Here is a 15133-nt window from a genome sequence, read left to right on the forward strand (position 1 = left end):
TCAGATATTTTGTGTTGGCAAGAACATTTTTTATTAAAGATGCAGAACTGAAGGGAAGGTTAAGCCTTTAACCTCTCATCAAGGATAAGCTAAGCTAGCCATGGGAGTGTATAGCACTGTTTGAAGTGCCTCTTCTAGCACAACCCTAAAAAGCATCTGAGTTTTTTGTGGTAGAAATACACACTACTGCTTTCTCAGGTGCATTTTTGCTACTGATTTTGCTTCTGATATTAATGAATAAAAAATAAAGTGAACTTGGGCAACCCTAAAAATAACTGATTCTGTAATTTATGGAAAGTTACAGGAGTAAAAATTTTTTTTTTAATTCCATGAAGTTAGCTGTAAGTATTTCTCAGACTTTTGAGATGAGGTCAGACAATCGCAGAATGGTAGGGGTCAGAAGGGATCTCTGGAAATAGTCCAGTCTCCCTGCCAAAGCAGGATCACCTAGGACAAGCACACAGGAATATGCCCAGGTGGGTTTTGAAAATTTCTGAAAGAGGAAAGTCCACAACCTCTGGGCAGCCTGTTCTAGGACTCTGTCATCCTTACAGTAAAGAAGCTTCTCCTTACACTAAGATGGAACTTCCTGTATTAGTTTGTAGTCATTGCCCCGTGTTCTATTGCAGGGCACCAGCTTAAACAGACTGGCCCCTTCTTGACACCCACGCTTAATGTGTTTATAAACACTGATTCAAGAGTTCAATCTAGTTGTGATTACAAAAAAAAAACCTCCTGCAATGCTCCAAATCTTGTATCATACAGATAGATTGAGCATCCATTTGTAGGATTGTGGGTAGCTGCTCTAAAGGGTAACTGCTGAACTGTGTGCTTAACATAAACCCTTTATTAAGATCCAGTTTAACTCCTGCTAAATCATGTTGGCAGATGTACCTTTTTGAACGCTATGAAAGCACTTGCAAGATTTTTACTGTGTGACCACATCTCTTCAGTGTGAGGAGTGAATGGAGCTGAATTTTCTCTTTGGAGAGAGGAGGTCAGAAGTTCAGTTCACTTCATATTTTATGTGTGGCTTATAGCTTGTATGTGTTAAACTTCATTAGGATTTGAGCAAGACTTGTAAAATTCTGGAGCATGTCAAAACAGCATCCTATCACAGCAGTGACACTACAGCTACCACTCATGGACATCATGTGGTAATGTTGCTTGGACCTTCCATGTTTTCAGTTCATCATAATATCTGATTGTTTACCACTTGGGGAGGAAAAGGCATCTGGTATAGAAAAAATATCTAACACTTTAATCTTTCTTGATTAATCTCTTAAAGGTAATGAGGCTTTCTAGGGCAGGGTAATCTGTATAATGCTGTTTTAGCTTTGTTTACAGCAGAAAGTAGACTGCAAAGAGAAGTGATAAGACATAGCATCACAAATGCCAAAGATGTGAAGCTATACTGAGTGGGAGGAATTCGTGTTCTTAAAACAACTGTTGTGGAATTTGCTGGGCTAAACCAGCTTGGTTAGATACTGATTCAATAGTGATGGAGTCAGGGCGCACCCCTAATGTGGGTTTTCAGGGGTGTAATAAATGCACCATTATTGCTGAGGGGAGGGAAATATATAATTTGATTTTAGCATGCTTTGAGGTTGTATTGTGGCTTCATCTAGGAACATATAGTAATGAGGTCATGTAAACAAATATCCCACTTTCCACCTGCAAGGGATGGGGAAATGAAAAGTGGTATAAATGGGACCTCTCATGAGAATTCTTCTGGCTGAAGTTGTTTTGTGTATACATTGGTAGTCGTTAACCTGAAGGAAATTGGAATTTGTCATATGCCTCTCAGCTTTCACTCTATAAATACGATAAAGGGTTTATTACCTGAGTGAAGTCCTTACAGGTTGGCTTTCTGTTCTTACTGGTTCAAGGCATTTAACATGCTGCTATTCTTTATGTTAACATTTTGCAAAACAAGAGACTAACTAGATGAGATACTGTAATTTGTCTCTCTTCTTTTACGAAGCTATTTGAATAGTCTAAAAGTGTTCTGTATGTACAGGTTATTCTCAAATTAGAAAACATAACTTTCCTTCAGCTTATAGTTCAATTCAACCCACCTTTGCTTGGCAGAAGAATAAAAACAAACAAACAAAAACTCCAACCACCACCACCAAAAAACAGCTTCCCAAAACAAAACATAAACACCGATGAATGCTGTTTAAAAATTTAGAAGAGAGTTTTTTAGAGCCTGCTGCTTGCAGAATGATTGCAGACTAGTGCAGGCTGTGCCAGCAGTCGTTTTTAAACAAGGTATCTTCCTTCACTGAAAACTAGGCCTGAGACTCTGGGATTTTCTTGTGCTTTCTTTTTACTTCAATAAAATCCAAGTTTAAAAAAAAAATCTGCTATTTAGCATCAAAAGTATTCTGTAGTAACACATAAATGCACAATAATATGTATATGTACAAACACACACTGCTAATGCTGTACAGATTGTTTGCAGTGACTTTGGACATTATCACTTTTCTCACTGTATTTTTCCAGTATGTAATATTAAATATGAACCTCCAAAATGGTATGTTTCAGTGCATAAAGCATGCACTTGAGCAGGAAATACGTTTGATTAATGTTTTGTGATGTATGACTGGCAGTGTGTAGTATAGTTGACTGATGTTTGTGAAGTTACTTTTATGTAATGTGTACACAAGCTTCATTTTCTTAGCTCAGGGTTACTTGAAATTTGTTGTCTGTCTGTCTTCTGGTGTGTGTAATAGCCTCAGTTCTTTCTAGAACATAGGAATTTGAGGTGTATTTGAAGCTAAAATGAGTAATGCAGAGGCCTTGTGATTTCCCTACTGTGAAACAAGCACTCTGACAATTTTCAGCACCTTAGGGATCGTTTCTGCCTACAGAGTCTTGTGGTTTCTTGAGCATGTTTACACAGTGAATGCTGTAATTATTTTTTCCGAGAAAGCTCATCCATCTGTATTCAAGGCCTCTCAGCAGACAGATCTGTGTTGACTCTCAAAAGTTTTGTTTGGTGTTTTATTTGGTCTTTTGATTTATACTAGACATTAATGAAAGACAAATGGAAGGTCAGCCTGAGGAAGGGAATGTGGTGGGTGGGCAAAAGGTGGAAGCTATATTTGTCTCTGCCAGGGAGGTGGTTCCAGGTTATCCTTTAGATAATAATGAATTAAATATAGGTTAAATGGAGCCCTTAACAGTTGTGGTGAGTTAGCAAAGGACCTAGGTCCCTTGTAAACTTTGCCTGTCTGCTTGGCTACTTATTGAGTCAAGCTCTGAAAATGCTATAAAAAATTGAACTTAACAAGATGAACATAATAGTTTATGTCCTTATGGTTTGTTAGCTGCTTAGAACTGCGTTATGAAAATCTCAAAATCCAACATTTCTTTCAGAAGGCTATGTCTCACCTTCCTCTTAAAATGCCTTCCAAAATTAGTTTTCTGTAAAACATTCTCTGCCTTCAAAGTGCTTTTGCTGCTTCTTATGGAGCTCTCTTTTAAGGATGTCATGTGTGGTGAGGTAGTTTTTGTGCTGATCATAGATGATCTAAATGTTTCTTTTTGGTTTGTGGTTTTTAACAAGTGTTACCAGGGCAGCTACTTTGTGTGATGTGGTACAATCTGTTTCTGATCGTTTACATTTAGCAGGAGAGGATAAGGGGTTCTCAGGTGTACAGGCGAGGCATTGGCTTACCTTGTAAATCAAGTAAAATGAGATCATGTAGCAGTCATTTTGGAGAACTATTTAGATAGCACTTTGAAACCAAATATATTTAATTTAAGGCCTTGCTTGTAGGTAAGCATGTGAAGATTTAGGCAACACTTATATAAGCTGATTTCCTTGTTGCAGTCTTCAAGTGCTTAAAATAAAAGGTTGCCCTGAGACAGTGCAGTTCAATTCTAAACTAAATGAGCAAACACCTTCCAGTTCTGCTTTCAGTGCCTGTTTTTATAATAACTCTCCCGTGTCCTTTTTTTTTCCAGTCCAAGCCATATATATTTGACCGTGTATTCCAGTCAAACACATCACAGGAACAAGTATACAATGACTGTGCTAAAAAGATTGTCAAAGGTAAGCTGGAACAGCAACTGTAACCGTAAGGAAATGGCTGGTGTTTATAAGGATTCAGGTGTTGAAAACTGATACTTTTATGCTCCCCTTTACCCTCTGAATGTTTCTTGAGAGGGAATGTGGATCATAGCAGTACAAAATCACCCTGTAGACGAGCTGATAAATTGTCAGTGCTTACCCTGCTCTTTCAGCTGTTTGCAACATTTGATAATGTTTATCTGTTGTGTTTTGTGAAGTTTTCCTTATATGTCGTTTGGTTGTTGGTTTTTTTTTTTTTGCATGGTTTAGTTTTGGGGTTTTGGTGGGTTTTTTTTTAAATTCTCTGCAAAAGATTCTTTGAAACAATTTGTCAGAAGTTAGTCAAAATAACTCCTATGAATGGGCTTGATGGTTTTCAAACCCCTCAAACTTATTTTTGAGGAACTGGCTCCACCACTGATATTTGGGGAATCAAAATTGTGACTGGTCACCACCTGGGTTTAACTACTTTCACCACAACTCCTTGGGCCCAGGGTGTACATTTCCTTCAGACTTGAATTGTCAGAACTGATCTAGTAACTTCAGAAAATCAGTTCTTATCACAAAGAAGGTTATACCAGCCTATGTTGTTATAGTAAGCAATTAATTTCTTGAGGAGATCATTAGTAAGTTCTAAGCAATACAACTTTCAAACAAATTTAACAAAGCATTAGCAGAACCACTTAAAATGCTTTTAGTGACAAGAGAAGATTGGGTAAATGTAAGGGTTTTGTGGTCACTGGAGAAGTCTCTTCAGCCTGGCAGTTGTATCGATTTCCTTTTTGTTCCTGATTCTGAAGTCCTGATTTTTTTCTAGTTTCAGGAACAGATGCTTCTAATACTGTAAACTTCTAAAACACAGTCAATAATGAGTTAATGCATTAAAAGGGCTGGGGAGGAACACACTCTCTCTCCACCAGCTGTAGCACTGAGTTTCCTCTGAATGATTTAGCTTGCTGAACATTTTAGGAACTGCCAGCTTGCATTCTATTTAGTTTGACTTTCCTTTAGAAGAAGGAAATGAACCCTAATGAAAATACTCTTTCTCTTTAGATGTACTGGAGGGATACAATGGTACAATATTTGCTTATGGGCAAACATCATCTGGAAAGACACACACTATGGAAGTAAGAATCTAAAAAAATCTCTTAATGTCATTGTCATTTCTTTTCATCACAGTAGCCTTATCTTTCTAGAAGTAAGATGTCTGCTTGTTTTCATCTTGCAATGTTAGTTTTCTTTCCCTTTCCGTTGCAACATTTTGATACCAAAGATGTGTTTTTAGGACTGAGAATGGCAATTACTGTATTATTATTTTAGTGCTCAGTAGCAGGGTGAGAAACTCAAGAATAATGTTGAATAGTCTCTTTTCATTTTTACTAGTTTGGGAGATTTGTGAGCCTGTTCTTTTCACTGCTGAAAAATGCTTTGGTTAAAAGGATAGTAAAAGCTTTTCCTTTTAGATAGAATAAGTGTGTGTCATCCCTGACAGCTTTTTAAAACTACTTTGCTAACTATTTGTTTTGCCTTTGGATAGTGTTTGTTGGATTCAACAGGAACATCTCATTTGATTCCTTCTTTTCTAATAGGGGAAGCTTCATGACCCAGATGGAATGGGTATTATTCCAAGAATAGTGCAAGATATTTTTAATTATATTTACTCTATGGATGAGAACCTTGAGTTTCACATTAAGGTAAACTTTTCTTCACTGTTACTTATTTAATCTGTATTAAAACTAGAAGTAGCCTCTGGTGAAGTGGATGTTTATCAGTTTCAAATGTCTGTAACCTGGAAAATCTAAATGCGAGTTGTTTCTGAAATAACTGACTCTTTGTAAAGAAGAATTAATTAACATTGATAAACACTAGTGGTAGCTGTTCTGAAACCTGTGGCAGTACTGATTAGAGTTTGTAGCTTTTGATCAAAGTAGTTTGTTTTTAAAGGTATATTTTTGTTCATCCTTAGGGACTTAAGCTAGATGTGATATTATGTGGGAGGTCATAATAGTCATGGTGGATCCTTCTGATTAAAATGTAGTGTATCTTTTGGTTTCTGGTGCTGTATTTTTATTCCCTTTCTCACTTTTAGGTGTCATATTTTGAAATCTACTTGGATAAAATAAGGGACCTTTTGGATGGTAAGCCTTTTATTTCTATTGAATGTAGAAAATAAGTTGTCCTGGAGAGATTAAAAAGTCAAAGAAAAAGCCAACAAAAAACACCAAACAGAAAATACCTCTGAGAGTAACAAAACCTTATCATGATAGCAAAGATAGGTGTGCAATGTGCTAATAACCTATACTTGATAAGAGCACCTCAAACTGGGAAAGCATGGGGCTATTCTGTATAGTGCTACCAAAGCTGCAGTAGTGGTTGTTGCACATATATGAAGTTTTTATAGAGCCTTGCTGAGAAACAATCTGAATGAGACATACATTGTATGCAAAGAAATTGTATGTACCTTAGCTTTAAAACGTTTTCTCTTCCAGTTTCAAAGACCAATCTTTCTGTTCATGAGGACAAAAACAGAGTTCCATATGTAAAGGTGAGCATCAATCTGATGTGCTTTCAACTTGCAATCCTTTAGTATGTGCCACTTTTATTTGGCTTCTCGGTGTGATATTGTATTTTATTTTGTTTTTCCAAAGGGTTGCACAGAGCGTTTTGTATGTAGTCCAGAAGAGGTTATGGATACTATAGATGAAGGAAAATCAAACCGACATGTAGCAGTTACGAGTAAGTGTTATCCTTTGCCTCCTTTTAGTGTTTTCTTGATTTGCTTCTAATATGCCTTAAAAAGTGGCAAAAGCAATAATAGCAAACTAAATAATTCAGACTTTTGAAAGGGTCTTGCATAAGCAGTTTCAGCATGTCTCTCAGATACAAGTATTTCAATTCATTACTTGTTAGATGTTGCTTGGGTTGAAAGAAGAAAGTGATCAATGAGGAGCTATGAATCATCAGAGAAAAAGGTGCAAAATCCCAGTTTGAGGAACGATCTGTGGATCTATAAGTAAGGCAACTGTGGCTTGTCTGCAGTTGGCCACTATTTTGCATATTCTAAGAAAAGCTAATCAGAATATATATTCAGACATGCTGCAGTAAATCTGCAGCATCCCAGTGTCACAGGTTTTATTTTGCCTGTGGTGTACCTTGTGGCCAAAAAGGAGCCGTGTCTGTGATGGCAAGGAGCTGTGTCAAAGGGTCTCTGAACTCCCACAAGAAGCAGGGTTAGGAAGTGATGAGGAACAGGAGAAAAAAGGGACAAGGAAAGATGAGGTGCATGTAGAATAATGCTTCAGTTCTTGGCAACTGAAGTGACTGTCAGATATCTCTGAGAGATAGTTTGAGGGGGAGTTTCATAATCTACCTGTGCTTAGCTCTTTATTCAGGAAAAGAAAGAATATAGTCATTAGGGAAATAAAAATCCTCTTTTTTTTTTTTGGTTGAGAATAACAACTAAAAATATGTAGTTACTTTTAAGGAAGAGCTCAGTCTTGTATTTCTGCTTCATTGCTCCTAGGTTGTAAGTGGGGACCAGACTAAGTAACAGGAATATAGCAGAAATTTGGACAGTCTGATATTCTATGAAGAACTGCTTCTGTGGCGTCAGTAAACCTGTCCTTTTAGACACGGGAGGGATTTATGGTTACAAAGGAGAAATAGACAGATTGCTGTCATCTCAAATTTTATTAATGAATTAAAATACTTGCTTAAATGCAGTAAATCTTGTTTACTCTGCATGTTTCACAGTGGAGGGGGCAATAGATATTCAAAGGAGAAGGAACTGAAAGGTTATGGCAACCTAGTTCAAATTTTCAGGAAAAGACAAAATGTGATACCTTCTAAACCTACCCAAAAAAAAAGTGTGTTCTGGTGTCAGAATGTATATAAGCTTTGTGTTCTAGTGCAGTAAATGAAATGTGTGAAGTCCATAGTTGACAGGCTTAATCTTATCAGTGAGCTTATGTGATATTAATAGAAGCCCAAGGGAAAATGGATCTTCATTAATCAATTAGACAATACTATTGTTTTTGCTGCCTCTAGTTTTATTGTCCTTGAGAGATTGCTCTCTACAGTTTCATTGGGTTTAGGTCTGTCACTTCACTGTGATAAGAGCCTGTTCTATTAAGTTAGTTTGCTTGTACGCTAATTTTTACAATCTCTATATTTTGGATTGTAGATATGAATGAACACAGCTCCCGAAGCCATAGTATTTTTCTTATTAATGTAAAACAAGAGAATACTCAAACAGAACAGAAACTAAGTGGAAAACTTTACCTTGTGGACTTGGCAGGTAGTGAAAAGGTAATTCTGAAGTTTCTTCTGCCTTGAAAAACTGGTTATTCTTTACAGCCAAATACTTTACACGAATGTAAGAGTGATTGTTCACTTGTCATCTCTGAAGTGTTTGTTTTAATTTTGACTTTGGAGTGTGGTTTCTGAATCCTCAGTTGATTATTAGATGCTTTTTTCATTAGCTGACCTGCATTTCTGCAGTGTGGATTTGTAAATATGGAATAGGATAGGGAAGTAGGTCAGAGTTTGGTCTTGGTATCTGTGAGAGCGAGTGTACAGGTTGGCTAGCAAGGTATCAAGCAGTGCCTAGTGTTTTAATTTGAAATTCTGATTAGCACTGCCCAAAATGACAGCTTGCTTTCCTGTGTCTGTGGCTTAAAGTAGAGAAGGAAATGTATATCATTTTGCTTATGCTGCATCACTCCTTAGAGACTGTAATTAGCCTTTTAAGGGCTGCATTTTTAATATTCTTTTCATCTTTGCTTCTGGGTTTGTCCCCATCTTTGTCTCCAGGTTTGTTGAGTCTTTTCTTCTTGCTATTGTCTTTCCTGAAGTCGTTGTTCTGTGTCCTCCTTGTTGTCTCTCACCCTGTGTTTGTTCTAAAATGCACTTCTTAGTAGTAGTCTTTTTCTCTTTGAAACTGGAAGCATTAATGTGAGAGCTAAGTTAAAGGGCTGGATTGCAGCTCTTCTATCTCTGTATTTTTTGTTACTTTTATTTTTTATTTCAAAATTTACTTTTTATACTTTTCTGAGTCTGTCTTCCATGAGAAGGTGTACTTAGCAGGGGAAACATTCAGTGTCAAAAATCAGGAAGATCTTCAAACTGAGATCTAAAGGGAAAATTGATAGCAAATCAGGAAAAGAGTGAAGAACAAGTTGCTCATTCTAATCCACCTTGCTTGTGAATACTTCAATGTCAGGGAGATTGATTTAAAAATTAAATTATGACTCAAGGCTTATATTACTGTGGAAGGTTGGTTTTTGAGAGGCACTTAATAATTGATTGAAATATTGTATAGGTTAGTAAAACTGGAGCAGAAGGTGCTGTGCTGGATGAGGCCAAGAACATCAACAAGTCTTTGTCTGCTCTTGGAAATGTCATCTCAGCTTTAGCTGAAAGCAGTGTAAGTATTCTCTTCAGTGTTTCTATACTTAAAGGTTAAAGGCTGGCATCTCTGAACATGACATTATGCAGAAATTCTTTACTGATTTCAGTGATATCCTTTGGAGTCTTGTAAACAAGTCCAGTTGTATCAATGCATTGCAAATGTGCTGTATTAAAATATAAAGTTACATTTCACATAGAGGGGCATAAGCATTGTACTGGGAGTTTTCTTGTGCTCCAAAAGACACTGAATACAGAAGTATAATTTCATGTTATTCTGTGCATGTTCAGTCTTAGGATTTATGAATTAAAGTAGAATTTCACATCTTTTTAATGAAGCTGTACCTACCAAAAATGTAGCTCTTTCTTCAACAAATTAATCAATGTGAAAACCTTGGACTGATTCATTCCACTGTTCTCTTGGTAGACTTACGTTCCATATCGTGATAGTAAAATGACCAGAATCCTGCAAGATTCACTAGGGGGTAATTGCAGAACTACCATTGTTATTTGCTGTTCTCCATCTTCGTACAATGAATCTGAAACCAAGTCTACTCTTCTCTTTGGCCAAAGGTGAGTAAAAGACTTAATGTTTTGCTCTTAAACAGTCAAATTAATTGGATGTTTACTTTCTTTTCATAGTTATTCAGTGGATAAGTGTTGGGATTTATCTTATTTCATATTATGTAAAGATCTTGAAACTGGGCCAGATAGCAAGAACTTATTTTCAGGAGGAGAGATTCAAAATGTAATGTATAGTATTGAAGGGTAGTGAATGCTTTTTTTGAAGTAGAATCCTGTATTATTCAGTAGAGCCTGTCCTCAGTCATCCTTTGGCTTGTTGAATCACATCTTTAGGTGTGTTTCCTGTATCTTACATTCTAGTCCATTTGAGTTAATGCTTCCATCTAACTAGTACTTGAATTTATAGGTATTCATTTATAATTTGGTATTTTTTTCAGATACCTTTCCTTTACCAGTCCTTTATCAATACTTCATTGTAATACTCCAGTTTTTGACCAATAGGTTTAATTATTCCCTTAACTGAAGTGCAATACAAAAGCTGTCAGTGTTTTCTGTAGCCGGTCTTGTCCTCCATGTTAGCATACCTTTAGCACTTTAGTTCAACAAGGTAGCTTTTCTGTTGCTCCTTCCAGAGAAGTTTGTATGATGGGAAGTGGACTAGATGATTTCCAAACTTCTTTAAAAACTTGGAGCATATAGGTAGGTAGTGGACATAGAATAATGACTGCATTCTGCAGCAATAGAGGTTTCTGGTCTCCTTTTAGAATCTAGGAGTCTTCCTTTCCTTGCAGTATTGAATGAGCTATCAGGAAATGTCTTCCAGATGTAGCTCTGTGGCTTCACTGCCTTGTGCTCTTGACTTCTTCAGGAATTAACAGAGTAGACTTCTATCTACAGCCATGATGGTTAATCTGGTATATTAGTTCAACCTATGGATGTTACATTTATACTGAAACCCTCAACTGCAGTAACTGGAGGAAGAATAAATATCATGTAACTTGGTAGGAAATGATGGGACTGATTGCTTCCAAAAGACAATCTAAGACATTGCAGAAAAAAAGTCTTATAGGAAGCATAATATGGAGGGGAAGACTTCCTCCTCAGAGAACAGGAAAAATGCTCAATGGTAGATAGGAGTAGGAGACTATACAGAAGGATTACTGAGGTAAGTGAGGTGTGTCACTAAAGGAAAAGCCCAACATTAATTTTATGAAGACAGGTTATTAGTGTCTATAGTTTTATCTCTGAAGCTAATGTCTTTGGTTAATGGAGATCTAGTAACTGGATTTTTAAGTAGAAATGAGATGTTTCTTAAATAAGCTGGTTGCCTTACACCTTCTAAGTGTAAGCTTCCCACTGGAGAAATATTTGCTAGGCATGCTGAACGTTACCCTTTGTTCAAACTTACTCGCTGATGTCCTGACTTGAATTCTTCCAGGTAAAATTATGCAGCTGAATCTTTCCAGCTTAACAAGCTTGAGATTTTTCAGGCTTCCCAGAGTTCTTTAGCAGTTATGTCAATCCAAGGGAAGGAATAGTAAGTTGGCAGGGACTATGAGAAAGCTTTTGGGAAAAGTGAGACTGCTTCTGCTTTCACCAGACATATGGCAATTTTATTTCCTACCCTTTCATTCCTTTCTTTAAAAATGGAAGTTTCAGAGCTTTTTGCTCTTTCTATGTAGAGCAAAGACCATTAAGAATACAGTCTGTGTCAACGTGGAGCTCACTGCAGAACAGTGGAAGAAGAAGTATGAGAAGGAAAAGGAGAAAAACAAGACACTGCGTAACACCATCCAGTGGCTAGAAAATGAACTCAACAGGTGGCGGAATGGTGAGAAGCAACTTTATTTTTGCTCTGCAAACCTTAGGTCAGGCAACAGACATTGAGTCTTCAGCACAGCAAAAATAACTAAGCACTGTGCAGGACAGGAATAAGAATATTTAAGGTAGGATGTGACATTGACATTGGAGCTTAATATTTTTCACATTGGAGCTGGAACAACTGCTGGTAATAATGTAATGGCAAAGATGCTTGAAAGTATATTGCTAATAGATTCTTCAACACCTGGTTTTCTAGCAGACTACATGCATTCTAAACCTTTTATCTTAGGGGACAAAAAATGTTATTAGTTGTAAATGCAGAAATCAAATAAAATACTTACCCTAGTTTGGTTTTCTAATTCAAATCACTGTCAGAAGGTCTTGTGCTCATTTAAAACTCAGACTTGTTAATAGGCAAAAACCCTACCCAAACCCCAGAGCTGCTGACAGTAGGGAATGCATACCTGTTCTTTCTTCCTGGCTAACTAACACTGATTGAAGTGTCTGGCAGAATGCAAGTTGTATGTGAAGCCTTCAATTCAGGAAAGTAGGAACATAGGTGGTACTTAGAGATGTTTTGTGGAGTTTGGCTGCTACAGAAGATGATTTCACAATCTTGTAGACAACTGCACACATTCTCACTTAATCACATCTTACTACACTTATTTATTTTTTAATCCTTTTATTTAAAAAATCTTCTGTGGAGATGGTATGAGGCTACATCTGAAACGTGAATTATAGTTCTTCCAGAATACTGACACAAGATACTGGTGTGCTGGAAAGAGCCTATGTCTTTCAAGGTCTGCATAAAATGGTCCATAATAGGATGTTAAGGAATTTAGTTCACCAGATAAGTGATTTTTTTGTTTGTTTGTTTTCTATGTTAATTGTCCTCATGAGAAAGGTGTAATGAGCATTAATGGATAAATATGTAACCAAGAAGATACTTTAAATTCTTTGATGATCTTGAAGGTCTTTTCCAATCTAAGAAATTCTGTGATTCTGTGAATTAGAAGCAAAAGCATTTAAAAGTAAATAGGGCTACCTATCAAAACAGCTGCTGAGGGAAAAGAAGGAATTTTGCTGTTTCCAGAGCAAGTTAGGTGTCTTCTGAAAAATATGGCTTGATGTGAGATTTGGAGGTCATAGCAGAGGAGGTGGGTGAAATAATGTTCTATGGTAAGCAGAAGATAGTTTTGGGTGATCTAGTTGGTCATATTTTGACCATGTATGCATGCAAACTCAATTGCTTACTAACCATGGAGCAGTACTGTTAGTACGGAGTGTGTAATACTTCTCAGGGTTGGTTTTGTGGAGAATACTTCATGGCTAGATGTACTAAAACTGAGTGTATTCTATTCTTTCAGGGGAAACTGTACCAGTTGATGAACAGTTTGACAAGGAGAAGGCCAACTTAGAAGCTTTTGCAGTGGACAAGGATATTACTGTTATTAATGATAAACCAGCTACCACAATTGGAGTAACTGGTAATTTCACTGATGCTGAGAGAAGAAAATGTGAGGAAGAAATTGCCAAGCTATACAAGCAACTGGATGACAAGGTATGGTGTTCTTATTTAGTGTAGGCCCTCTTGGAAACACATCTTGAACTATATTGTGTAATATTTAATTTGCAGTCTTCATTTGTTAGTACAGCTTGCTAAAGTGTTTCCTGGCAGTGATTCCTCTAATTCTGAAGCTCTAATTAAGAGAGACCAGAAGTTGATTTATCTGATCCTGAGTATCTTTTCTTAGTTGCTTTCCATCTTTTAATGAAAATACTAAGAATAGTCCTGTAAACTGAGGTATCAGTACATAGGAAAAAAAAAATAAAAGACAAAAATGAAAGTTAGGAAGGAAAAGTCAGTGAGAATCCTGTACAGTATTTTTGCTGTCTTGCATCCTAGCTGATTATTTGGGATAACACTGTATCAGAAGAGGAAAATAATGAGAAAGTAGGAAAACAAATAATTGGAAGAAGCAAGTCTTTCTTTTTTCTTCTGCATTATACATGTTTTACTTGAAGATATTTTTAAGTTTAAGCAGTAGTACTAGAGCTGGACATGGGTAAAAAGAAATTCTTGTGTAACTTCCAAGAAACCACCTTGAAGACTTAGAAAAACGCAGGTATAAGAGCTTTGGGTTTTTAGGACATACATTTCAAGTTAAGAGCTTAATGGAAGAGCCACTGAAATCAGAAGGATGATGATTATTTTACTTTAATTGTTTTAAGTTGTGCAATTGTCTCAGAATAAGGAAAGTTAGATGGCAGACATCTACTGTGTCTTAGATTATTTCTCCTAAGTGGTATTGAACATGGTCTATCTTCCACTGCAGGATGAAGAAATCAATCAACAGAGCCAGCTAGTAGAAAAACTGAAAACACAAATGTTGGATCAGGAAGAGGTGAGGTTTGTTCTTGTATTTCTCTTTTGATTTTAGGTTTTCCTTTAAAGACATTGAATATGTTCTGAATAGGTAACAGTTTATGACCAGACAGTAGAATGATGCCTTACTACTGTACAGTGGTTCTCTTCTATTTCTTATCTAAATGCTCTGCCTTTTTATTCACTCCACTTACACTGTCCTGATGGCTAAACTTAAACCAGTGTTGTCTGAACCTCAGGTATCCATGAAAACTGAAGGAATTGAAATATATTATATAAACACATCAGCAAAGTGCAGTGGGCACTTGGTCAAAACTAGAATAGCTTGATTTTCTGCAAGAAACTTGTTTTAAGGTTTACTTTCGTGATGATTTGGGAGTTATCCAGCCCCTCCCCACACGCTTATCAATTGCTGCTCAAGAGGAGGAGAGAAATGCAATGGCTTTTAGTGAAAAAGGAAGTATCTACATGTTACTTCAGATCATACTTGTTAGAATATTCAGTTTGTATGCACATTTTTGTCAGTGGTATAACTGAACAAAACAGGGAAAAGACCTATTAATAATAAAATCCTTAATTCCATTTGTCCAATGTATCAGGATAAAATAATGCTATAGCACAGAGATTTTTAAAAAAATCTTTGCATGGCAAGAAGGAAATGGATTGAGGGCTCAGGAATTTGAAGCTACTATTTAATGTTACTTAAATAACTTTGCCTTCTTAGCAACTGTTCACTTTGTCTAATTAATCTTCAGTAGCTAACCTTGTTAGAATGCTGGAAGTTCAGTCCCTGGCCCGTTGCCAATTTCAGGCCCTTGCTGTTCTCAGAGTTTGCTGTATTCCATGTGCATTTCCAGTTGGTGTGCTTATGTCTCTTGATTTCTAATCACTTCCATTTTGAAAATACTTGAAAAACT

At 36.6% G+C, this 15133-nt stretch overlaps 1 protein-coding gene across 2 annotated transcripts in view; it reads left to right on the forward strand.

The window, feature by feature from the left end:
- Window positions 1-15133, forward strand: part of KIF5B (kinesin family member 5B) — a 33048-nt gene that overhangs the window by 4763 nt on the left and 13152 nt on the right. For both annotated transcript variants that reach the window (XM_064162628.1, XM_064162627.1), the window contains exons 2-13: window positions 3973-4060; window positions 5132-5205; window positions 5668-5772; window positions 6168-6216; window positions 6568-6623; window positions 6727-6814; window positions 8262-8386; window positions 9399-9503; window positions 9912-10057; window positions 11692-11840; window positions 13198-13391; window positions 14167-14235. In XM_064162628.1, the coding sequence (XP_064018698.1) occupies window positions 3973-4060; window positions 5132-5205; window positions 5668-5772; window positions 6168-6216; window positions 6568-6623; window positions 6727-6814; window positions 8262-8386; window positions 9399-9503; window positions 9912-10057; window positions 11692-11840; window positions 13198-13391; window positions 14167-14235 (1248 nt within the window). The remainder of the gene's footprint in view (window positions 1-3972; window positions 4061-5131; window positions 5206-5667; window positions 5773-6167; window positions 6217-6567; window positions 6624-6726; window positions 6815-8261; window positions 8387-9398; window positions 9504-9911; window positions 10058-11691; window positions 11841-13197; window positions 13392-14166; window positions 14236-15133) is intronic.

The sequence above is a fragment of the Pogoniulus pusillus genome, chromosome 23, assembly GCF_015220805.1.
Source record: "Pogoniulus pusillus isolate bPogPus1 chromosome 23, bPogPus1.pri, whole genome shotgun sequence".
Lineage (NCBI taxonomy): Eukaryota > Metazoa > Chordata > Aves > Piciformes > Lybiidae > Pogoniulus > Pogoniulus pusillus.